This window comes from Medicago sativa, chromosome 4 (genome assembly GCF_051527215.1).
Source record: "Medicago sativa cultivar Bolivia chromosome 4, Bolivia_mono, whole genome shotgun sequence".
Lineage (NCBI taxonomy): Eukaryota > Viridiplantae > Streptophyta > Magnoliopsida > Fabales > Fabaceae > Medicago > Medicago sativa.
The window spans coordinates 17287029-17313629 of NC_140752.1; the positions used below are offsets into that span (position 1 = coordinate 17287029).

The 26601-nt window shown below is 40.4% G+C and overlaps 1 protein-coding gene, 1 long non-coding RNA gene and 1 pseudogene across 3 annotated transcripts in view; 1 reads left to right on the forward strand and 2 right to left on the reverse strand.

Moving 5' to 3' along the window:
- Positions 1-7676: 7676 nt before the first annotated feature.
- LOC146926831 (uncharacterized) lies at positions 7677-11705 on the reverse strand. The gene has a single exon (XM_085706980.1). It carries the CDS (start codon positions 11703-11705, stop codon positions 7677-7679), a length of 4029 nt encoding a protein of 1342 aa, XP_085563106.1.
- A 9242-nt stretch (positions 11706-20947) lies between these two features.
- On the reverse strand, positions 20948-22614 carry LOC146926832 (uncharacterized). The gene is made up of 2 exons (XR_015008143.1): positions 22531-22614; positions 20948-21231 (listed from the first exon to the last, which is right to left on the reverse strand). It is a non-coding gene; the product is annotated as an uncharacterized LOC146926832 (long non-coding RNA).
- A 3391-nt stretch (positions 22615-26005) lies between these two features.
- The window catches only part of LOC146926833 (disease resistance protein RPP2A-like), a 90915-nt pseudogene continuing 90319 nt past the window's right edge, over positions 26006-26601 (forward strand). The window contains exon 1 of the transcript XR_015007937.1: positions 26006-26497. The product of XR_015007937.1 is annotated as a disease resistance protein RPP2A-like (transcript). The remainder of the gene's footprint in view (positions 26498-26601) is intronic.

Below are 26601 nucleotides of genomic sequence, written 5' to 3' on the forward strand. Positions count from 1 at the left end.
TCGTGTTTACCTGATACTGATACATAAGTTCATACTCGACTGATATTTAATAATAATATCGTCTGTCGTACTTAACATTCTTCACCATAAGCATTTTCCATAAGTCTTAGTCCTCTGTTACAATTAACAGATAAAATTTCCATTAGCTGACGAGCGGGATATTACAATAAACATCTTATAATTTAACAACTATAATTTAATACATAAACATCTTATCATAAACAACTTCACAACCAACTTCATAATCAATTATCATAAACATCTTCATAATCAATCATCATAAACATCATAATCATTCATCATCTTAAGCATCATAATCATTCATAAAGCAATCCATTAATAGCTCATCAACTTGACATCTTAACAACTCGATAACTTGACATCTTAACATCTTAACAACTCTACAACTTGACTTGACAATGCATCTAAACTCGACTATGCAACTCTTAACATCTTAAACCATCTCGAATCATCATGAAATGCAAATGCATGTGGTACCATTTTAGGGTATAAACCCTCATCGTCGTGGTTGAGCATAAATATACTCTTAGGGTATAAGCCCTCATCGTCGTGGTTGAACAAAAGTTCCATCGTCGTGGTTGAGCAAAAACTCCATCGTCGTGGTTGAGCAAAAGCTCCAGGGCATCAAGCCCCCATCTTTAATGAGTATGCAAATGGACTCAACATCTTACGTCTTAGAAACTTCATGAACATCTATGACATCTTAACAACTTGACGACTTCATAACGACTCGACGACTTAACAACTTCATATCATCTTAACGTCTCAACATCTTAAACATCGCATCAACATAACATCATAAATAACACATGTTTAAATCACACATCTTCCAAATATCACTTCATTATATAACACATCTTTAAATAGCATCATTATCAAATACGATATCATTAAATAGAACTTCAACTACACATCGATAATTAACAAATTAATTTTACATCATCAAATAATTCACAGATTATACTTAGACAAATAATTCATCAATTACACTTTCATAAATAAACGCATCAATTATATATCGATAACTAACACGTCAATGCACATCTAAAAATAATTCATCATAATTATATATAATAAAGACTAAGATCAAGGAAATTACTATTACTTTAGCTTAAAAATAATGACGTGGTGCGAGAAGGGATTATGCATCAAATAATACAACTAATAACTATAGTCTTTTATTTTTTAGGGAACTAATAACTATATTCTAATTCTCACTAAAGTTTCATTTACCTATTGTACCTATATTCTTTCGTTCTTGGTCACTATTATACACAGTACATGAACAAAGTTTCTGAGATGCCATAACCGGTTCTAATATATATGCTCTTAATTGCAAATCAACAAGCAGACTTAGTTTTAATAGAAACATGTAACTAATTTTCTTGATACATGGTTTTTGGTTACTAGTAGGTATAAATAGATAACAATATTTTAGGATCAAATAAATAACCTTCTTAATCACATATTTTGTGTCCAGTATCACGATAGCACACAACAACAACAAGTAACTAATCATAATTATAAGGAAACTAATAATCAATAGAAATTTTAGCAAGTCATGCAAATATACTAGTAGTAGATCGCAGAAGCACACACATACAACGATAAACTTTAATAGCGCAAATTATATGATGCAAATACACTTGACAATTTCCCTCACTAATTGAATTCACCTAATCATCAATTCTCACTCAAACTCTAATTCTCATAATCTTACAAAACTCATCCTAAAACATGTTAGATGCAATCTAATGATCTACATACTTAATATTAGTGAAAAATAGTCTCACCCTTACCTTAGATTGTTTTTCTGAAATCAAAACAGCGTTCTTCGTTCCTAGGGTTCTCTCTCTCTCTGAGTTCTCCTCTTTCTTCTCTTCTCTCTTGTTCTCCTCTTTTCCAAAAAGCGGTTTAACGTAAAACTCTTTCTAACCTAAGCTTCCTTATTTATAATCCCAAATACTCTTCCTAAACCTATTTAGGCCCAATAACTTATTCTTCTTTCTATTCTAACCCCCTTCTTATTTCTCTTACACCTCAAAACTACTCCATTCCTCATAATCTTATTTAATTCTAAATTAATTATATCTCTCACAAATAACAAATATATTTCTACACCAAATAACAAATATATTTCTAACAAATAACAAATATATTATTCTATTAAATACCAACATATAGCATAACAAAATATCACTCATCAAAATAAATCGACTAAATCATAAAAAGACATCTAATCTCAAAACTACCTCCAAATCTACTTACTCTAATAATTCTCATATTCTAATAAATAATAGAATAGTGCCACATAATAAAATACTAACACCTCATATAAATAAATAAATCACATAAATAGACTCTAACTTAATAAAAATAATTTAAATAAAAAGGAGGGCGTTACACAGAACAGTAGCCCCCCAAGTCGTTGCTCTTGGTAAAGAGTGATGACTTAAGTGCGGGCGTTTTGTTCGGCAGGAGCCGACCTTAAAGGAAATTCAGTTGGTAGGTATCCCCGTGCTAGAGGAAGAAATGGATCTCGTCAGCGGACTTATGCATGCCTCGACTTGGAGGATCGTTTGCGAGGCGAACTGAGAATGCTGAGACTTTGGGCCATATAGGCTCGCCTGTCTCGAAGCGCTTGTTCTCCCTCTAATGATGAAGTTCGCCTGTCAATGTGGCGGAGTTCGGCATATGTATGTCCGGCGGTGAGATCGGATGGAAAGATTCCCTCGTCAGGAAGTCTGGTCGGATGTCACTCCGTAATTAATGCCAACGTCTCGAGGAAGAAGTTGAGGGGACATGACCTTTGGTTTCTGAGTGACACGTGTGCAAGCTGTTAGTAGCACTTGAGTGCCTATAAATTCCAGCGTGTTCTCGGGTTGTATTTCCGAGGTGTCATCATCACCGTTGATTGGATCCTGACGTTTGGAGAAACGTAGTGAAGGATCATAGCCCTTGGATGAAGGGATATGATTGAATCTGGACCGCTGAAGCAGCGCTTTAGAGGAGGAGGAGCGAGTGAAGGGATGCACCGGATAGACTCTGTGACTTTTGGCTGGGTTGTGCAATGATTATAAATAGTTCCACTGTTGTTTTGGAGAGTCATTGCATTTTCAAATTTCTCAGAGACTTAGAGATTTCTCACAGTTTCCACAGGCAAAGTTCTTCCGAGTTTTCGCATCCCAACCGTAACTTCAATCTCCTCTTCTTTACAGGTAGAGTTCTGCGACTCGTTTTCTTTTACTTCCGCATTTTAGTTTCTGTTTTTCTTTTAGAAACCGTAGGAATGCATGCTTCTTAGGGCAAAAGTAGTTTGACTCTGTGGTTTCCGCCGTTGGTTTAGGCGTTTTCCACCGTGCATCAAAGAGTTTTGTAGGTATGCTGTCTGTTTTCTGTTTAGAGTTTAGAAAAACGTCGGCGACAGGCTTGGGTTTCTCTCATAAGCTTTAGGTCTGTTCGCTGGGGGTAGATCCCTTCGATGCGTGAGTTGAGTTTCTAGATCCCTTCGATTATCTTCGCATCCCTGCCTCCAAGAATGTCTTTTTCTCCTTCTTCACCGAACAACGGGGTACGGATTGGGTTTCTTTTCGCCAGACCCAGAAGATGTTTGAGGCCTTTGCCGGGAAGATTCGGAGTTTCAAAGAGCGCTTCTTTCTTGTTCGGCCTAAGAGTGTGGCCGCCCTGGAAAATCTCTTGGAAGCTGCTAAGGAGGGCGGGCAGGAGCGTCGTCCTTACTTCTATCTATGCTGGTCTCAGGACCATTTTGCCTATGAATCGAAAGACTTTGGTCGAACTGTCGCCACTTTGACTGACGAGGAGAGAGGTCTTCGTCAACAACTCTGGGCTTTCATTGAGTCCCTTCCCCAAAGGGTCAAGACTGACCGACGGGGGGACCCGTTGATGAATGCGGACGGGACCCCAGTAACAGAACCCCGCTTCATCAATACCTACGAGTTGTTGACCTCTGATAATCCTGATGCTTGCCTCGGTAGCTTATTTTCTTGTTTTTGTCTTCTTGCTGTCTTTATGTTTTGTTTCTCCTAATTGACAAGTTTCTTTTGCCTTGTGTTTGCAGAGAAAATGAAGAAGGACTTGGGAGCCCTCATGAATGCGGCCAGCAAGAAGATCTCGGCCAAGAAAAAGCGTAAAAACGTCCAGTCCTTGGAGCATCTGATTTCTGGATCCGGTCCTAGCTCGTCCCCTGGCCCTGTGGTTGATTTGGACAGGGAGGAACCATCTGAGGAGCTGGTGTAGGACCCTGCCAAAAGGCAGAGGGTGAGAGTGTCTTCTGAGGATCCAATCACGCCGATCAAGGCCGTTCCTGTCTGCTCTGAGAAGGGAGACTTCCTCCAGTTACTGAGGGTGTGGTCCGAGCCGGAGCTGTGTGGTCCCCAGACGACCCTTTTCTTGGATGATCCTGAGCTGAGGATTATCCAGGATCTGGGTCCAGCTGGCCGGAGTAAGGCAATAACTGATGGGGTTATTGCCACTATGAAGGCTTTGGAGGTCGCCGCTGCTCTGAACAACGCTTCTCTGGACAGTGAGGTTCGGGTCGATGCTCTGGTGCGGGAGAGGGATGCTCTGACCGCCAAGGTGGCTGCTCTTGAGGAGGATCAAAGGAGCAAGAGGTCTGTTGCAGAGGAGCGTGACCGTCAACTTACTTCCTTGAAGGAGCAGTTTTCTGAGGTCCAGATTGCTCTCGAGCAGGCAACCGATTCCTCTCGTAAGCTGGCGGAGGAGAAGGCGTCTTTGGAGGAGGCTCTGAAGAAGGCGGACCTCCCTGGAGAGGATGAGGCGGAAGACCTTGCTGTCCTGCGGCGTGCCGGCCTTGTGGACAGGATTGGTGTGCTGGAAGGAAGCTTGGTGGAGGCCCTCCAGCTTGGTTTTGATCGGGCGGTGGCCCAGTTGAAGGTGATGAACCCTGGCTTTGAGCTAAATGTCGAAGGAATTCACCCTCTCAGCGAAGTGAAAGACGGGGTAATCGTTCCTCCTCCTGATCCTGAGGATGACGGGCATGTTCATGAAGCCCAGGCCTGATGAGGCTTTGTAATTAATATCTTCTTCAAAATCTTGTAATGACATTGTGCGCCCTTAGTGGTTTCACCACCTTTATAATATGATTGCTTTATTCAATTATACTTTCTTTGAATTTTGCGTGCTCGTTGTGTGAGGCTTTTTAATGTTGTTTGAAGTATTTGCTTGAGAGCAAATTATCTATCTATCTTGTATGTTTGATAAATTGCGATACTCCGTATGCCCGCTATTAAGAGCGATTTATCTATCTGTCTTATGATTTTGACGGATTGTGATAACTCTGAAGTATTTATTTGAGAGCGAATTGTCTGTCTACCTTGTATGTTTTGATAAACTGCGACAATTTGTGTGCTCTTTGTTGAGAGCGAATTATCTATCTGCCTTATGTTTGTATTTGACAGATTGCAATAATTTGTGTGCTCTTAGTTGTTCAACTTGCGAACTTGTCTGCTTTTGGATTGCAAAGCTCTTTAAGTTGAGTGTAGCGGGGTGGGCTATCCCCCACAGTCATTATTTCGACGAAGTGACTTAATGACTGGAGTATTTGCGTGCCCGCCGGGCGTTTTGTAGCTTTGACTTGATGAAATCAAAGTTGTGCCTTTTGCTTTCCAGGTAATAGTGACTTTGCTTGGAAAGTTTTTACCTTTGCGTGGGTTTGCAAGGAAGAGCTCAGGCAAGAAGTTTTCTAACTGTTTACGCGGAGTATTAGTTAGAAGTGTTTGCACATCCAAGAGATCGTTTATCTGAATGTGTGTCCAAAGTTATGGACGTGTAACAGCGGATGAACGAGAGAAAATTTTTTAAGTTCCCTCCACTGAGGCTTGAAACACCCATCGCGAGCTGGGGTTCTACCTAACATACCGAGCAGTGATGTCGCAGCGGTAAGCGAACATACTGAGGAGTAGGAGAATTTGCTATGTGAAATCCTCTCATCCTTTTTCTTTTTGGATTCGGAGTGGCACGACCTTCCTCTTCCGTTTATTTGCTCGACGGGGAGCGGTGAGTTCGTTGTATCAAACTAAGTACGTACATTAGAATGAGTTGACGTCGTTTGCCATCTAAGTGTAGTACTTTTTGAGTTTTTCTGCATTCCAAGTCCTTGGAATTGCATTTTGATGGAGGTCTTCGAGTCCGTAGGCTCCAGTCCCGGTCTTCATCCGGATCCTGAAGGGGCCGTCCCAGTTGGCGGCGAGCTTCCCTTCTTCGGAATCCTTCTGGTTTTGCCGGAGGACGAGGTCGCCTACTTCGAATTCTCTTTTGATGACTTTCTTGCTGTGGCGAGCAGCTATTTTCTGTTTTAGTGCTGCCTCTCGCAAGGTTGCCCCTATCCTGACTTCGTCGATGAATTCGAGCTCTTCACGTAGATTTACCGTGTTGGCCGGGAAGTTGGAGTTGGCGTCCGTACACCATGTGAGTTCGGTTAACTCAATGGGTAAGACCGCTTCTGTCCCGTACGTGAGTCGAAAGGGTGACTCGCCAGTTGTGGAGTGGGGAGTAGTTCTGTAGGCCCAGAGGACTACGTGTAATTCCTCCGCCCATTATGTTTTGGCCGCATCTAGCCTCCTTCGTATTCCTCACAGAACTACCCTGTTTGCAGCCTCGGCGAGGCCGTTGGCTTGAGGTTGTTCGACGGAGGTGAAGCTTTGCTTGATGCCGATATTCCTTAGGTAGTCCTGGAACCGTTGGTCCGTGAACTGTGTACCATTGTCGGATATCACTAATGCTGGTACTCCGAATCTTGCTAGGATGTTTCTCTTGAAGAAGCGGAGTACGTTTTTCGCTGTGATTTTAGCCAATGGTTCTGCTTCGATCCATTTGGTTGAGTAGTCGATTGCGACGACCAAATATTTTAGTTGCCCAGCGGCTTTGGGGAATGGTCCCAGAAGGTCGATGCCCCACCATGCGAAAGGCCAAGGTGAGACCAAGGACGTTAGCTCAGCAGGGGGTGCTAGGTGCATGTCTCTGTGTCGCTGACATTTATCGCAGAGGTTCACGTAGTCTTGGGCGTCTTTTAGCATGGTAGGCCAGTAGTATCCTGCTCGTAGGGCCTTTTTTGCGAGAGCTTTTGCACCAAGGTGTTGTCCGCAGATGCCGTCGTGGATGTCGGCGAGGACTACTTGGGTCTCATTGGGTCCTAGGCACTTGATTAGTGGAATGTTGAAACCTCTTTTGTAAAAGGTTCCTTCCACCAAAGTGAATAAGCAGGCCCTCCGTTTCAACCTTGTCTGTTCTTGTGGATCGGTCGAAAGCTCGCCATTCTCTATGTATCGAGAAATGGGTCCCCTCCAATCTTCCATTCCGATGATTGAGTTGACCTCTTGGTGCAGAGTTCCTATGTTCTGGATGCTTGGCTCGCCGAGGACCTCTTGTATTACTGTTTTGTTTCCGTTCGCAGTTCGTGTACTTGCAAGTTTCGAAAGAATGTCTTCCCGAGTATTCTGTTCGCGGGGAACGTGAATTACTTCTACGGCGTCGAATTCTTTCATTTTCTCTAGTACTAACTGGACGTACTTTTGGAGGTGGTCTTCTTTTACCTGGAACTCTCCCGTGACTTAGGAAGCCACTAGTTGCGAGTCGGTAAAGATTTTCACCCTTGTGGCCCCCATGTCTTTTGCAGTTCAAAAGCCAGCTAGGAAGGCTTCGTACTCTGCAGTGTTATTGGTAACTGGAAAAGACAAAGCGAGGGAAATTTCGACAACGATACCTTTGTTGTCTTCGATAATTATTCCGGCTCCGCTTCCCTTGGCGTTAGATGACCCGTCTACGAAGACGGTCCATTCTTTAGGGCTTTCCTCAGCTGGGAAAGCCATTTCGGCGAGAAAGTCGGCGAACACCTGAGCCTTTAGTGCCTTTCTGGATTCGTAATGAATGTCGAACTCGGATAGCTCTAGTGACCATTTCATCATCCGACGAGCCACGTCTGGACGACCCAGGATCTGCCTGATGGGTTGGTCCGTCCGGACTACTACCGTGTGCGCTAGGAAGTACTGCCTTAGTCTTCTGGCTGCGGCGAGGAGTGCGAGGGCCACCTTTTCGATCCTTTGGTACCTTGTTTTAGGTCCCAACAATGCTTTGCTGGTGAAGTATACTGGTTTCTGCCCCTCCGTTGTTTCTCTGATGAGGACCGCGCTTACCGCGTCGGAGGAGACGGAGAGATATAGGTACAGTACTTCACCTTCATCTGGTCGTGATAGCACTGGTGGCGCCGAGAGCGTTTCTTTGAGATGATGCAAGGCAATCTCGCACTCATCTGTCCATTCGAACTTCGTTTCTTTCCTCAAGAGTTTGAAGAAAGGAAGTGTGTGTTGAGCGGACTTGGCCACGAACCTAGAGAGAGCGGTCAGCATTCCGTTTAACGTTTGGATGCATTTCTTGGAGTGGGGTGTTGGAAGCTCAGTAAATGCGCGGCATTTGTCTGGATTCGCTTCAATTCCTCTTTCTGTTAGATAGAAACCAAGGAACTTACCCGCTTGGACTCCAAAGGTGCATTTTTCTGGATTGAGTCTCATGTTGTATTTCCGAGTTTGCTCGAACACTCTTTTGAGATGAGCGGCATGATCCACCTCTTGTTGGGATTTTACGATCATGTCGTCCATGTAAACCTCTAGAATGTAGCCCAGAAGTGCCTTGTCGTAAACTCTGTTCATCATCCGTTGATAAGTAGCCCCCGCGTTTCGTAGAACGAAGGGCATTACGTTGTAGTAATAGTTCCCAGATTTGGTCATGAAGGCTGTTTTAATTTTATCTTCTTCGGCCATGGGTATCTGATTGTACCCAGAATAGGCGTCCATGAAGGATAAAAGTTTATAGCCAGAGGAATTATCAACAAGTTTGTCGATGTTAGGAAGAGGATATGCGTCTTTAGGGCAGGCCCTATTAAGATCGGTATAGTCAACACACATACGCCATTTTCCATTAGATTTTTTGACAATTACAACATTGGAGAGCCATGTAGTGTATTTGGCCTTAGAAATAAACTTTGCCTCTAGGAGGCCTTTTACAGCATTTTCTGCAGCCTCTGACTTTTCAGGAGACTGCTTCCTACGACGCTGGGCTACAGCGCTAACTCCGGGATCCACCGTAAGCTGGTGGCAGGCGACGCTAGGGTCCATTCCGGGCATGTCAGCTGTGCTCCAGGCGAACAGGTTAGCGTTTTCCATGAGGCAGACGACCAGCTGGCTCTTGACAAGCTCGGGGAGGTCCTTGCCAATCTTGAAGTTCTTTGAGGGGTCGTTGCAGAATGGGACCAGCTCGAATTCACCATCAAGAACAGGTCGAAGAAGTTTCGCGTTGAGCGGATCCTTCTTCTCCTGCTTTTGTTCTTTCAGGTCTTCCTTGGTGAACCTGGGGTCAAGTTCGACCAAGTTGGCGTCCAGGATACTCGCAGCAGCTTTCCCTTTGTCCTCAGCAGGTTTGTTGGGTTGGGAAACCGAGTTCTGGGTTTTGTTGGCTTGGAGGAAACATCTTCTTGCAGCTTCGATGTCTCCGCTGAGTGAGGCGATGATGCCGTCCTTCGCATGGTATTTCAACTTCAGATGAGCGGTTGAACATGCGTCCCCTAGCTGGGCGAGCCCGGTTTTCCCTATAATGCAATTGTAGAGAGACTGGAAGTCGATCACCAGGAATGGGATCTTTATTGTCTTTTTGGCCTCCTCTTCGCCGAAGGTGACCAGTAGCTCCACGTATCCCCATGGTTGAGTGGATGAGCCGTTGAAGCCATAGAGTTCATCCCCAACGTAGGGAGAAAGGTTTTTCTCCGTCAGTTGGAAAGTTCTGAACAGGTTGGTGTACATGATGTCGCATGAGGCCCCTGTGTCTATCAGGACTCGTCGGACATCTGCATTGGCCATCGATGCTCGCACGAGCAACGGAATGGCAGAATTTGAAGCTCCACCAGGTAGTTCGGAGTAATAGAAAGCCAATGGCGGTCTTCCCCCTCGGATGGACGGGGCCATGGTATTGACGTCCATGAGCTCCTGGAATTTCCCCTTCATGCTGCCCATGGAAATGTTCAGCGTCCATACGGTGATGACGTTGGCCGTAGGAAATTGTTCCCAGGTGCATGAATATGGGGTGATTTCCACGTTGTCTGTGAAATCACCTAGATGTTCCACGGACAAGGCGATGGTTCGACCAGGTTCAGAATTGTCACCGACGCGATCGACCGCTTTCCTTTCTGATTCTGGATTTTTCACGTATTGTTTTAGTCGACCCCTTTGGATGAGGAGTTCGATGGCGTCCTTCAGATGGATGCAGTCATCGGTTGTGTGTCCATGGCACTTGTGGAATCGGCAGTATTTTGTTTTGTCGACTCCTTTCCTCTCCTGAGTTGGAGCCTTTGGCGGCTTGATGCCGACTTCCGCCAGATCGGCTACAGCGATCTCAGCGAGAATTTTCTCCCTTGACATAGCCAGTGGAGTGTACTCGGTGAAGTGACCATTCGGTCTCTTGCTTTCGCGAGCAGCTTCGCCTTCCCTCTTTTTCTCGTGGAAGGGCTTTTTGGAGGATTCAGTAGCAGGTTCCTCCTTCCTGGCGATGTAGATCTTGGCGATCGCTAGGAACTCGTTGAGAGTCCTTGGGCGATCCAGGAGGACAGCTTTCTTGACGTCCGTCTCGTCGCGTAGGCCTTTGGCAATGAGGTACAGCTTCATCGTCTCATTTGCACCCCGGACCTGGACGGCTTCTTTGTTGAACCTCTCAATGTGATCTCGGAGAGGTTCGCTTCTTCCTTGGATGATGGCTTCGAGGGAAGCCACCGTTTTTGGTTGCGTCTTTGACGCAGTGAAATGGGTGGTGAACTCGTTGCAGAGGTCGCTCCAAGTGTCGATGGAGTTTCTCCTCAAGTTCTTGAACCACGTAACGGCTCCTCGCCTCAGGGTAGTGACGAAGAGCTTGCATTTAACGGCGCCCCGCACTGATCGGTAAGTGAGAACTGCTTCAATGTTCTCAATGTGCTCATCCGAATCGGTAGTCCCGTCGTGTGAGTCCATTTGCGGCGGCTTTTCCAGTCCGCGAGGGATAGGAGCTTCCCGGATACGCCGTGTGAATGGACCGTAAGCATTACGATCGGTTCGGGTGTCTAGGGTGTCCAGTGAACTGGAAGGTGATCGTGAGAATCTGTTGCGCCTGGGCGGAGACCTCCTGGGTGGAGTGCGGCGCAGGGGGGATCTTCGCGACGGGGCTCTTCTGGGAGGGGATCTCCTTGGTGGAGACCGTCGGGGGGACCTTCTTGTTGACCTCCGGGAGTAGGATGGAGATCCGATGCTCGCCGAATGTCGAGGAGATCTGGAACGTGACCGGCTGGGGCTCCCTCCTCTCCTGTTACGCATTGGGGAGAGAGATCGCCGGGTTTGGACTGTCGGACGTGCTTGCTCCAGATCCATCAGCCGGCGGTTCTGTTCCTCGATTAACGATGTTTGTCGTTGAACCGTGCGGATCAGGTTGCTGATGAGTATGCCGGTTGATGCTGTGTCTTCTGGCGTCTCTGTAGGGCGTAGGGGACCTAACAGAGGCCTTTGTTGGATAGGAAGTACCTGGGTTGGGTCCTCCCTGGGTGTATCCATAGGTGAAGGTGAGGATGTTACGCCGCCCTGTTGAGGAATACGCACCTCACTTCGTAGCTGGGATTTGGCACCGTTGGCAGCCATGGTAGTTTTTTGTGAAAAGCTTTGGTTTTTAGGGATAAAAACGGGGAAGCTTGTGATTTCCCACAGACGGCGCCACTGATCGTACCTGATCAGAAGGAGACTGCCGGTGCTTTGAATGCGGTGGTTGTGACGGTGGTGGAATACGTCAGAATGCTTCTTGGAGCGGATGGGGGGTGTGTACCTGCAGGAACTCCGACGTTCAAGTCAGTAGAGATCAGAGAGTGAGGGTTTTTAGGAAGAAAGAAAATCTACCTCGGGGACTGCGGTGAGTCCCCTATTTATAGAGGTGGAGGGCTGCAGAGCCGTTGAGGAGGCACACCTGGCTTTGGCGGTTACGAAATCGTGGGAAGTGTCACCGCCAGAGAGTTTATTGCGGGAACGTGCACAACGTGCAAGAGTGACGTTGGGGTTCGTTTGAACCGGTCTCTTTGCTTCGTGCACCCCCCTTCAGGCGGGGGGGTATGTTGTGAGCAATAATGCCAAACGTAGAGTTTGGGCTTTGAATGATATTGGGCCTAAGTAAATGGGCCAAGAATCTCTTTGGCCGGTCCAGAACAGTGCTGCAGAGCCGTTGAGGAGGCACACCTGGCTCTAGCGGTTACGAAATCGTGGGAAGTGTAACCGCCAGAGAGTTTATTGCGGGAACGTGCACAACGTGCAAGAGAGACGTTGGGGTTCGTTTGAACCGGTCTCTTTGCTTCGTGCACCCCCCTTCAGGCGAGGGGGTATGTTGTGAGCAATAATGTCAAACGTGGAGTTTGGGCTTTGAATGATATTGGGCCTAAGTAAATGGGCCAAGAATCTCTTTGGCCGGTCCAGAACAATCACAATCCTCTAACTCAGGCTTCTGTGCAGCTTAAATCATTCTAAACAACTCTCATTCTTAACTCTAGGATCATCTCATAACTACTCGTGCGAAAAGATCGCAAATAAAACTAATTTGGGCAGCTACAGCTTAACTCGCAATGTCGAGTGACTTTGCTCGCAATGGCGAGTGGCTGGTTTGCTCGCAATTGCGAGTGGCATTGCTCGCAATGGCGAGTGGCTGGGTGTTGCTCGCAATGGCGAGTGTTGCTGCTCGCAGTTGCGAGCGATGAATGTCAATACGGCCAGAATCCTAAAAATCTCAATTTTTCATCTACTCTCATGTTTCTAACCATCAAACTACTTCTAATAACATTCCTATGGGATATCTAAGGTCTGTTCATGATTCTCTCATCAATTCTACGGTTCTTCATCATCTAATCATCAAAATCGCTCATAAACCCTAATCCTCTTAATCTCACAAACTCTCCTCAACTTGTTAGATGTAATCTAATGATTTACCAACTTAATATTAATGCAAGATAGTCTCACCATCACCTTAATATGCAGAAATCGCAGCTTCTTCTCTCCAAGGTCATTCTCTTCTCTTTTCTCCTCTTTTTCTCCAAAACTGAACGTATGTTGTAAACTATTCTCTCAACCTAGCTTCCTCTATTTATATCCTTTCTATTCTTTCTAAATCTATTTGGGCCCAACAACTTATTCTTCTTTCTATTCTAACCCCCAATTCTACTTACACTAATAATTCTCATATTCTAAATAATAGAATAATGCCACATAATAAAATACTAACACCTCATATAAATAATTAAATCACATAAATAAATTCTAACTTAATAAAAATAATTAAATAAAAGGAGGGCGTTACAACTGTAACACCCCGTTTTCCCAACATAAATATTTCACATAAAATCAGAGTATTTAAATCACAAACTGAATGTCACATGCTTCTTGAAAATCTTAAAATAGATAATAATAATTATCCTTCAAAATTCAACATCATAAAATCTGAAACTTCGCAGCGGAAAATAATTCAACATTATAAAGTCTTGGCACACAGGCCTCATCAGAAATCTCATAAGTCTTAGTCAATTTTTTTGTTCACAAAAATGTTCATAAAAGACACGTAAGGAATAGAAGTAAAAGCAAGCCCCATCCCGTTACGTATCAGAGCACCTAGACACAATGTGAGGAGTCTACTCATGAACCACAACTAGTCTTGGTTACCTGCGCGTTACCAACGTAAGGGCAACATTACAACAGAAGGGGTGAGATTTCACAGTCAATAAATTAAGCATATAATTCTTCAAAATGCATTTAACAACATAAAACATTATTAACATATCAAACATTTATCATTTGGCATTATATCAAAATCATAATCAATTATCATCATCAAATATCATCATTAGTTCGTAAACAGATATCATCTTTAATTCATAAGCAAAAATCACCTTTAAATCATCATTAAGTATCATCATATATTTAACAACTTAAGACATCATAACATCAGCATTAATAATCATTTATCATCATTTTGTTATCATCATCAATCATAAGCAAACATCATCATCAAAACATCATCATCTAGACATCGTCATTAATCATAATCAACTTAACCCTTGACCCGACAACACGACTCAACTTGACAATACAACTCTTATCAACTTAACATCAACGACAAATGCAGCGACAACAACTTCAACATCAACGACAAATGCAACGACAACAACTTCAACTTAACATCGTACATATGCATGTGGTACCATTCAACAACGTAAATGAGCGTAATTAGGCTCTCGACATGTGAGCACAAAGGCTGTCGGGCCTAAAGCCCCCAACTTTAATGAGCACAAAGGCTGTCGGGCCTAAAGCCCCCAACTTTAATGAGCACAAGGGCTGCCGGGCCTAAAGCCCCCAACTTTAATGAGTATGCAATGGACTCAATCTTCCAACAACTTAGACAACAACGTGAACATCTTATACAACTCATAATCATGGAAAACTTCTTAAATTCTGACAACTTAGACCGACTCATGCAACTTCAAGACATTAACAGTCAACAGCAGAAAACAGCAGCAAGATATAGCATATAATAACACTTGAATGCATTAACATCATCTAAGGAATGAATTACATCAACATAATTATCATAAAACATCATAATATCACTCACGCATCATCACTACTAATCTCAGTCACCTGAACAGACTTCTGGAACTTCTGAAAGTATCCTAAACAACCCTCTTTCTTACTTCTAAGGTCAACGCATGACTACACGTGCGAAAGGATCGCATCGGGACAATTTTGGGCAACTAACAGCCTAACTCGCAGTGGCGAGTAACTTTGCTCGCAATGGCGACCAAAGCGTGCACTCTGGGATTCCTAAAGTCCTTGCTCGCAATGGCGAGCTATCCTGCTCGCAATGGCGAGCTATCCTGCTCGCAATGGCGAGCTTACAGGTCACTCGCAGTTGCGAGTTGTATTGCTCACAGTGGCGAGCTCTGGTTCCTAGCTCGCAGTTGCGAGTGTTCTTGCTCACACTTGCCGGCGATGAATGTCAGTACGGCCAGAAACCTAAAAATTACAACTTTTCACCTATCTTCATGATTCTTTCATCCAAATAGCATCTAATTATCACCCTAAGCAATATCTAAGGTCTGTACACAAATTTTGCATCAATCTAACATCTTTTCATGGTTTAATCATCAAATCGGTCATTTAACCCTAATCCCAATTCTCATTAAAACTCAACCTAATCATGTTAAATTCAATTCTCAGAATCATACCCTTAATAATATTGAAAGTTAGTCCCACCCTTACCTGGTTATAGATGAAAATTGACAGCCTCCTCTTGTTCTTCTCTCTTTCTGACTTTTTCTCCCTTTTCTCCAAAACGTACGTTCTGCCTAAAAACTTTTCTCAACCTAACTCCTTCTATTTATAACCTCACTTCTAATTTCTCTTTACACCTCTAAAAATACTCTTTTCACATCACAACCCAAATTCTAATATTTTTATTTTATTTCTCATATCTTATTTTATTAAATAATAAAATAAGTCTCAACACCTCATAACATCTCTAAAAATCATAACAACGCATATATCACATAATTTTCAGATAAATCATATAAACCACTCAACTTCATGAATCATAAAAATTCACACATATCAATCATGTAAATCACTTAAATCATAAATCATATAAATATATTTCTAAACTTCATTGAATTAAGTAAATAATTAAGACGGGCGTTACAACAACAACTGCAAGAGACTTCTAAACAAACAAGATTACAAAGAATAATGTTTGAGGTTGAACACTTGATATACAATCAGAGGTGCTCACAATACAATCTGATACAGACTCTAAGACTTAAGAATTTCTAAGATAAGAACTTTGAGAAACAGAAATTCTAAGTGAATGCAGAACAATTTCAGCAGAGGTTTGACATTTGTAAAAATGTTGAGAGTCTTCCGTTCATCATTACCAAATCTCTAATTCTTCACTCCTTTATATAGAGGTGTGAAAGAGACGTTGTGAAATTGCCAGCACATCAAAAGAGTCGTTGTTGAAGCTTGATCTTTCACCAATGATCTTTTGCCTGATTTGGTTGTTGCCCTATGAAGAACTAATTTGAAATCCATTCCCATTGTGAAGGAACATCTTTGCAGGCATAGCTGTTATTCTGGAGCTGTTTTCTTGTCTTGTAGCGTGGACACAAAACAGAGTAGTGGAGAAGGTGGTTGTACAGTTCGTACAAAGTACAATGTCAACACTTTTTGAAGATAAGCTTTCAAATCTTCACCAAAATGACCGTTGCAACCATCCACTAGTCTTCTGCAGTGTTTTCGAATCCAATAGACATCTTTTGAAGTGTTGATCCTTGAATCTTCAGCTTGTGGTGATGATCAGCTTCTGATGAGCTTCCGCTTCTGATGAAGTCGCTTCTGAACTATCCGCTTCTGATGACTATCCGCTTCAGATGATTTTCAGCTTCTGATGACTTTCAGCTTCTGATGACGTCATCATTCTTCAGGTGCGCTTTGTCTTCAGATGCACTTTTATTTTCAGATGCACTTCTTTTCAGATGCTTTCAAGCTTCCTTTTCTTGATTCCTTAGCTCTCTTTTCGTTCTTCAGAACCTTTATATGATGTAAATTTTTAACTATGGTCCTGTACACTTGAACAAATATTAGCTAGTCCAATTTACAATTTTTAATACCTTGTTATCATCAAAACTCTTTAAGGTTCATTGTTAAAGACATTTTGTTCCAACACAAATTAATTTCAAACCTTTCAAAAACGCATATTTCAAAACCACATTTCACAACATATCAAAACAACTACGAAAATACATACAATCAAATTCTCTACTTTATAAATCCCAAGTAAAAACCAAAATAAACATGCACTACAAGAAAAACTGCATTTTGCGACTTTTAAAACGGGTGATTGCGACTGTTAGAAGGGTCGCAAATGTACATTTGCGACTGTTCCCCAACAGGTGCGGATGTTGGGGTTGCAACTGTCTTTTGCGACCCTTCATAAAACAGTCGCCCCAACTGCAGCAAAAGGTACTACGACAGTTCCCAACAGTCGTAATACTATATTTGCGACCCTTCAGAACTGTAGCAAAGTAGGTGGTTTAGTTTAAATTAAATGGGTTTGCGACCGCTCACAACAGTCGCACATGTTGAGTTTTTTTCAAAAAAAATAAATTTGAATGGGGCAATTTTTGTTGACAATTTCAATAAATATATTAATAAGTACTTAAAATACGTAAATATATAACTAAAAATTTCTAAATCCCATAGATATAATTCTTTCAATAGTAACAATCAAAACAATAGATAAAGTACATGGTTTAAACATTCAAAAACCAAAACACTAGTGTAATTTAAGTCACTGAAGGTGCATTACAATTCTATTCACAATAGCTCCTGATCATAACGTGTGAGAAGCTTTTTAACGTGATTATATTTATACCAGACAGCTACATTTTGCCCATCCACTGTCACCCAGTCGACAACCGTTGATGCCGGTTGCTCCCACCACTCATCAATCTGCAGAAGAAGTTGCAATGTAACAATAGAAATGGAAATTTTAATAGTTATCAACGAACACATAAGAATGCACCAAGAGATTGCTTTTAAAATTGAACAATGTGATGAAGTTTTTTATATAGCAATATATGTAAATAAAACATGCTTAGCAGAAGTTGCATCAACTCGTTCCTAAAATTTTCAGCATTATTTTAAGGGATATCAATCTTATAACAATAACGGTAGTAACTCACCAATCTCCATAAATATTTGCAGGCTTCCAAGCTCTGTTGAGCATTCAAAACACCAATCTTGGGTTCAGGCAACCATTTTTCTGTGACAGCTCTTTCTTGTTCAGCTGCTAAATTTAAAGAAAAATTGGTCATCCTGCATCATTAAATCAAATGTCAGAAACGAAGAGAAAGCTTCCAACAAATTATTAAGGTGTGAATCTGAAAGAGATGAAAAATATATATTAACTGCATCTTTTTCTCTTGGACACGCATACATGAATTTACTAAATTATTAACCATGAATGCAGGATGGATTCACGGCTTGAATTCATATCTACCTTTTGTAGTCCGGTTGAACAAAGTAGGCATAATTCAACAAGGCATGACCACTTTGCACAAGATCCCGTCTAATATGGAAGGAAAATTTGGAAGATAAACACTAACACATAGGTGGCTTGACAGATCCAATGTCCATCTTGCGAAAAACACAACAGATGCAGCTATCATAGACGGAATTTTTTTTTAAGAAACCATAGTTCATCAGTCTTAAGTTGAGAACTTACGAGGCAATTAGCAAGCAACTTGCAATGATGCCTAGCAGTTTAAGTTTCTGTCTTTTGATGTAATTTTTGGAGAGAAACCAATCTATGAGATATACAGTGAGATAAAAAGTGTTTGCTTGCATTTTGTATTCCTCAGAAACCTGAAAACAAAGTTCAACACAAGTTAATTCAATGTAAATTGTCATATTCATATTTTATCAAACTAAACATACATCTAAACATCCATGTAAGAGGGGAATCATAGACCTCTAAACGCCATAGAAGCTGTATAGTTTAGGATCTTCAATATCCGCATCTATATTAGGAATATTCGGATCCTTTGGCGCATTCAGAAGTTCGGAATCACTACCTTTCTTTGGTTGCATCATTTATGAAGTTGCTGAACCCAAAAATAGCAACACAAAAATTACATAAGCTAAATAAAACAAAAGTGTTTAATATCATATTATGAAGGAAACTTATATAGAGGAAAACCCTTAATCTTGAGAAATCAAAGGTTGAAAAGATGTTTCAGATGTCTGCCAACCAAAAAAACTTGAAGGTGCATTGTCTTCCAAATTAACAGAGCATCTAATTTCTTCTCATTCTACCTCCTTCAATAGTTTTGGTGGAAACTATCCAGTTTCCCTTAAAGCAGCAGCTCTTATGTGAGTTAATCAAAACAGAACCTCTCCAACTTTCGAAACTATATCAAATCGGAAAACAACACAACATAAAACTTTATACCAAATAATACTACAGTAAGAAAACAAAAACCATATGCAGGCCGAAACACAAACTTCACAAGCTAGATAGCCATCACCGTATAAGCTTAAATGGAAGCAAAATTATATAGAAAAAAAAAAGATATTAAAATCAGGTAGTCTCCATTTTAAAAGGTATTAAAGTCATTATCTAGCCTCCATTTTAATAGGTATTGGATTCAAATGGATAACATGTATAACCTCAAATGGGAACAATATTAAAGTCATTAGCTAGTCCAGGAAAATAAAATAGAACAAAACAAGAACACACACTTTTATTTTATAAGGACCATTCCAGGGATCAACAACACAACAGGAAAACCAGAAAATGGTACATGAAGTTGTGGGCACATAGCTTAAACGAATAACAGACTAATATGAAGATATATTAGACAAAATGTTCACGCACAGAACAGATTCTAAATATATATTAGAGTCTGAAACAAAATGTAGTAGGAATCTGGTGTATGATGCATTTGTGCTACATAGATCCTAACAAACAGAATTACAAGCAAAACAGAGAGACTCAAATCAAAATCTGAAAGAAACCTACAATAGAGGGTGTGGGTGATGCTGAGGAGGATGTGGATGATGGCCAGCAGTGGCGGCGGAGGCGAATCGTGTGCCGGAGCCAGACCTTGAGCCTATTGACGACTATCCAGCGGCCCACACGATACTACCCTGCTGACGAGGTACCATGTGCATGTGGCCTGGAAGGCATCTTAGGCGCGTGGTACCTATTAATGTGATAATGATCATAAACGGTTGTTAGTCTTTGTGAAACTGATGTTAAAGTTTTGTTTTAAATTATTTGCAGTGGCGAGAAAAGTTTAAATTCATCAACAACGAGAAGAAAGATTGATACGATGCATGATGACGATACCAGACTTATCATGAACGCACGGTGGTGGCGTGATGAACTGAGTGCCACCGACCTTTCCTAGCTTCAGGATACCAGCTACAGCCAGATTGACCACGACCTGATTTATCCATTTGCAGAGAGGTGGCACGAGGAGACTTCGAGCTTCCATCTCCCATTTGGGGAGATGACAGTGACACTTGATGATGTGTTTTGTTTGATGGCATGCTTTTGTCCCACGAAAATATGAGAAGGGACGATCCAGTGGAGATGATTATGCGGTATTTGGGCTCTCCTCCGAGAGATGCTCTTGATGAGGTGAATGAGACCAGAGGTGTACATGCACGGTTTAGCTACTTGAGGAGGATTTTCAAGGAGCGTCTTTTGCAGCAGTTGGAGGTTGATAATGACGGTGATATGGAGGAGGAGGTGTAGTGTAACGCCCGTCGTAATTATTTAATTATTTGATGAGTTTTAACATATATTTATATGATTTATATATGTGTGATTTATATGATTTAAGAATTTAAGTAGTTTACATGATTTATAGATAAATTATGTGATTTTCAAGATTGATGTGAAGTATATGATTTTGTGAAGTTATAATGTTGGTGTGACTTATTTTATTATTAAATAAAATAAGATATGAAAAAAAAAAATATTAGAAGTTGGGCTGTGATGTGAAAAGAGTAAGTTTAGAGGTGAGTAGAGTAATAAAGGGAAATAAATATAACAACGTAAGTTAGAAACGTTTTTACGTGAAACGCTTTTGGAGAAAAAGGGAGAAAAGTCAGAAAAGAGGAGAACTAGAGGGAGAGCTGCGATTTCATCATAACCAGGTAAGGGTGAGACTAACTTTCAATATTATTAAGGGTATGATTCTGAATGTAACACCCCGTTCTCCCAACAACGTAATATTAATTATAATAATCAGAGTAAATCATACAACGGAGTGTCACACTGCTTTTCAAAATTCCATAAATAGAAAATAACTATTTATTTTAACCAACATTTAAAATATCTTAAAACTGCAGCGGAATAATTCTTTTAGAAAATATAATTCAACATCAATGTAATTCTTGGCACAAAGGCCTCAAGATAATAAACATTATTTTCAACAAGGATAAACTCCAACAACCAAGTCTTTTCAAAACATGATACATAAAAGAAATGAAGAAAACATTCGCGACGATCCCCATCCTAATATGTATCAGAGCCCTAGACACTTGAGCCAACCAACCTACAAGCCATCATTACCTACAAGTTACCCATACGAAGGGCAACAGTTTTCAAGAAGAAGGGGTGAGAAACACATCCAATAATAATATATAATTCATCAAATTAATGAAACAACAACATATCACAGCAGGCATCATTAATAATGTATATAAACGTATACATATAGCAACAACATAATCATCTTCAACAACGCTGAACAACAACAACAACAACAAATTTGTTATCAATAACGACACCGACAACTCGACAATGCGACAACGGCAACAACAACTCGACAATGCAACAACGACAACAACTAATGCATCATGCATGTGGTACCAATCTACGCGCGTTGAATGCTAAGCATTCCATGGCATAAGCCCCCAACAGTTTGGATGGTTAAAGCATCCCAGGGCCTAAGCCCCTAACAGGTGAATGATAAACATTCCAGGGCATAAGCCCCCAACAGAACATGAGTATGCATATGGACTCGACTTGTGTATATCAACATACAACTTCAACAACGACTACAACAACAACATATGTGCCTACAACAATTATGAAACACTCCCCAACTTCGACATTAGACGATACAACAACGTCAACAACGGAAATCAACAACATAACATATATATATATCAATTACATTCATCTCAAAGTCCAAAACATCCTCCAAAAGCAATTAAGTTTTGATCAATAGGACATAAGCCAAATACCCATAAAACACCTCAACTAAATCCCTAACACTTAAGTTTGAAGTTGGGAAACCAACCATAAGTTTTTGGACTAACTTGGGATTAGTTATGCTAAATTTTCTTAAAGTTTTCTGAAGACCCACTTGGACTATTTTCACCATAACTCAAAATCTACAAATAATTTTCTAGTCACTCCAAAGCCATTAGAAAGCTCACTCAATTATCTACAACTTTTATGTTTACACCTAAAGCTAATTCAAAACAGAAACGGGTGAAAAAGACGTAAGAACGCGAAACAGAAAATGCTGTCACTGGACAATTTCGCTAATAGCGAAAATGTTCCAGAGAGTTTCGCTGATAGCGAATTTCTGGCGAGTTTTTCATCTACTGTTACGATTTTAACACCATTTTCACCCCAAAAACCCAATTTCTGATCCCCTAATCACCCAAAATGAATTAGAACAATGTTTACAAGTTTTATATACAACATATCAACCAAAACAACATAGAAACATGCATCAACAACACAATTCATCATATTTTCCTCAATTAACATAAAACTTCTAACCCTAAAACCAAGAACAACAATTCATCAAAATCACAATTATATATACATATTATTGAAAGGAAATCCCACCCTTACCTTAATTCAGCAAAACGAAACGAAAAGCTACAGCAATTGATTCCTTCCTAGCTCTCTTGGTTCTTCTCCTCTTTCTCTCCAAAAACTCACCTTTTTCTCAATTGTACGTGAAAACAGTTTTTGTCTGACTTTCTTTCTTTTACTCCCAAAAACATAACTCCCTTCTTTTCTCACTTAATTACTACTTAATTCCCATTAACTAAAATAAATAATAATTCTACCTATTTTTATTTCTCCTATTATTTCCACAAATAATAAAACAATATTCATTTAAATAATACACAACTCCATAAATCATATAATAAAATAGCATCACACCATATATCACATAAAAATCATATAAAATATTCAAACATCGTCAAAAAATACTTAAATAAAAATGAGGCGTTACACTGAAAAATGGATTTAGCATGATTAGGTTGAGTTTTTGTGAGAATTGAGAATTAGGGTTAAAGACCGATTTGATGGTTGAACCATGAAAAGATGTTAGATTGATGCAAAACTTGTATACAGACCTTAGATATTCCATAGGGTGATAATTAGATGTTAATTGGATGATAGAACAAAGAGATTAGGTGAAATTTTGAGAAAAACATGTTTCTGGCCGTACTGACATTTATCGCTCGCAACTGCGAGCAGTACCACTCGCCATTGCGAGCTATGAAGCTCATCGCTCGCCATTGCGAGCGAAATCACTCGCCATTGCGAGCTAGTCCAGACACTCGCCATTGCGAGCAATTGCACTCGCCATTACGAGTTAAGCTGTTAGTTGCCCGAATTGTTTTCCATGCGATCCTTTCACACGTGTAGTCATGAGTTGATCTTAGAAGTAAGAATGGGGGTTGTTAGGGATACTTCCAGATGTTCCAGAAGTCTGTTAGATGACTGAGATTATTAATAATGATGTATGAGTGCTATTAAGACGTTTTATGATATTTATGTAGATGTAATGCATTCCTCAAATGATGTTAGGACATTCAAGCACTATTATATGTTGTATTTTGTTGTTGTTCAATGCTGTTGACCATTTAATGTCTTGAAGTTGCATGAGTCGGTCTAAGTTGTAAAGGTTTAAGAAGTTGTCCATGTTTATGGAATTGTAAGAGATGTTATGATGTTGTCTAAGTTGTAGGAAGATTGAGTCCATTGCATACTCATTAAAGATGGGGGCTTGAGGTTCGGCAGCTTAATGCTCAAACTACGTTGGGGGCTTGAGGCCCGGCAGCTTTATGCTCACCTGTTTAAGAGCCTATTTACGCTCATATTATGTTGGGGGCTTGATGCCCCGAATGGTACCACATGCATTTGCATATCAAGAAGTTTACGATGATATCAGTTGTTAAGAGTTGCATTTGTCAAGTTGTGTCGCATTGTCGAGTTAAGTGTCAAGTTGAATATGATGTTTGATGATGATTTTAAAAGATGATGTTGATTATGATTTACTGATGATATTTGATTATGAATTGATATTATGCTAAGTGATAAATGTTGATAATGTTTTATGTTGTTAAATGCATTTTTATGAATTATATATTTAATTTATTGACTGTGAAATCTCACCCCTTCTGCTTGAAAATGTTGCCCTTCGTATGGGTAACTTGCAGGTAATAAAGATTAGAGGCATTCGTGAGTGGACTCCTCACATTGTGTCTAGGTGCTCTGATACGTAACGGGATGGGGCTTGCTTTTACTTCTATTCCTTACGTTTCTTTTATGAACTTTTATGAATAATTATTGAACTAAGACTTATGAGATTCTGATGAGGCCTGCGTGCCAAGACTTTTATTATGTTGAACTATTTTCCGCTGCAAGGTTTCAGATTTTATGATGTTGAATTTTGAAGGATAATTATTATTATTATTATCTATTTTATGATTTTCAAGAAATATGTGACATTCCGTTTATGAACTAAATACTCTGATTTATATGAAATTTTTATGTTGGGAAAACGGGGTGTTACATATAGAAGTTGTAGTACCAGGATCTCCGCATATATTTGTTGTACTTGGTGGGGATCACGCTCTTCACTGACAAGAGCGCCACCTATGTGGATGTTGCCTATCTGGGGTACTTCAGAGGCCTGGAGATTGTTGCTGGTTTTTCATGGGGAGTTGTTGCATTATCACACTTGTATAGGGAGCTTAACCATGCTGCCCATTGGAACACCAAGCATCTATCAGGATACTTGACTTTGTTGCAGGTATAAATAAATAATTATGTTTATTTTTTCATTTGTAAGTTTTGATGGTTTGTATATTTATATGTGGTTGTCTTTGTTGCAGGCAGATGTATCAACATTTCAGAGGTATAGGCAACAAGGATGCGTGGAGTGGATATCGAGATGATCAGCATCCACGCGCCATGCTTTTTACACCATGGGTGGATTTTTCTACACCAGACCAGTACATTATACAGAGAGCATCTGGTGTAAACAAAAGCACAAAAACAACCTACCCACCATACAATGTGTAAATTTCGGATAAAGATAATGTTCATTTTGATCAAGAAATAATATTTAGCTATGAATATGATGCTAATTAGTTGTTTATGTTAATTTAACTGCGTCATTACCAAACATTTTGAGCTTAACCACAACAAGTCCAACATATGACATTTTAAAACAATTTGACAGAAAACAATAATTTGCCCTGCTAAAAACTGAGTTTTATAGGCATATGGGTAACGATTTAATATAAGGGTGTCACCATATTTGACAGTAGTTGTGAATTTACATTTGAATTGGGTATTCTATTCCCATTATTACTTATATAATATAATAAGGAAAACAGGTGAAGGGTGTGTGCCACCAACCATGACTGAAAAATTTAGATAACACGAGAATAAAAATTAGCGAGGACGAGGATCAAATTCCATGTTTGTGGGTCAGTCAGTAAAGGTTGTCAAAATCGGGACTTTAGTTCAGGTCGAAAGGGAATAGCAAAATTGGGACTCGTAAAATCGCAATCAAAATCGAAGGATTTTACTCAACGACTTTTGTAGAATCGATATACGAAATTGTAAGATCGCAATCAAAATCAATGGATTTTACCCAAAAAAATTAATTCTAAATATGTTATAAATGGTACATAGTCATAAATGACTTAGTTTATAAGAAATCGTAAAATTGCAATCAAAATCAATGGATTTTGTCTACTTTAGGATTCTACTATGGATTTAAGTCGTTGAAGGTGAAGAAAGTCGCAAAATCCTGGATTTTAGGATTTAAGTCGGAATTTTGACAACAAGGTCAGTATACACTCCCTCAACCTCACTCACGAGCAACCAAACGGCTTCATTTCTTTATTCATTAATATACGTATAAATCAATGGTTTATTCTTCGGTGGCAATAATAAAATATAGTTTATGAGACGACTTTTGAATTGAGATGTGAATGTAAAGCTAGAAGGACTTTTGATCAAGTTCAGTTACTTCAGATTCATTGATCACTTTCATCAATTTTAATCAAGTTCTATCATGTCTTCCCTCACTTCTAATCCAACGAAGAGCTACGATGTGTACTTGAGTTTCTGCACTAAAGATACGACTTCTTTTGTTTCCGGTATTTATAAGGCTCTTGCTTCAGATGCTGAAACGGTTGTTTTCTGGGATGACGAGAGGCTTGGAAGTGATGATCATGTAATAGCATCCTCAACGTTGAATGCAATAGAAGATAGCAAAATTGCTATAATTGTATTTTCAAAGAATTATACTAATTCAATATGGTGTCTTAAAGAGTTGGAGAAAATAATTGAGTGTTGTCAAAGAACCAAATATTCTCTCATTGTTTTGCCTTTCTTTTATGATGGTGTCTGTCCCTCCTATGAAAGTTTGCATAGAGATATGTATGGAGCGAGTTTTCATGATCTTGTGGACAGAATCTCGATTCAGGAAGAAACCTCTTCTGAAGATGAAGACAAGTTCATCAGTTGGGTAGCAGCAATCACAAATCAAGCTTTCAAATATGATGTATTAGACTATTTACGAGACTTGCATAGGTATGAAAATTGCTTGATTTGAAATTAGAATACTCCATCTTTACGGCCTTTTTAATACTAAATGTTTTGATTCAT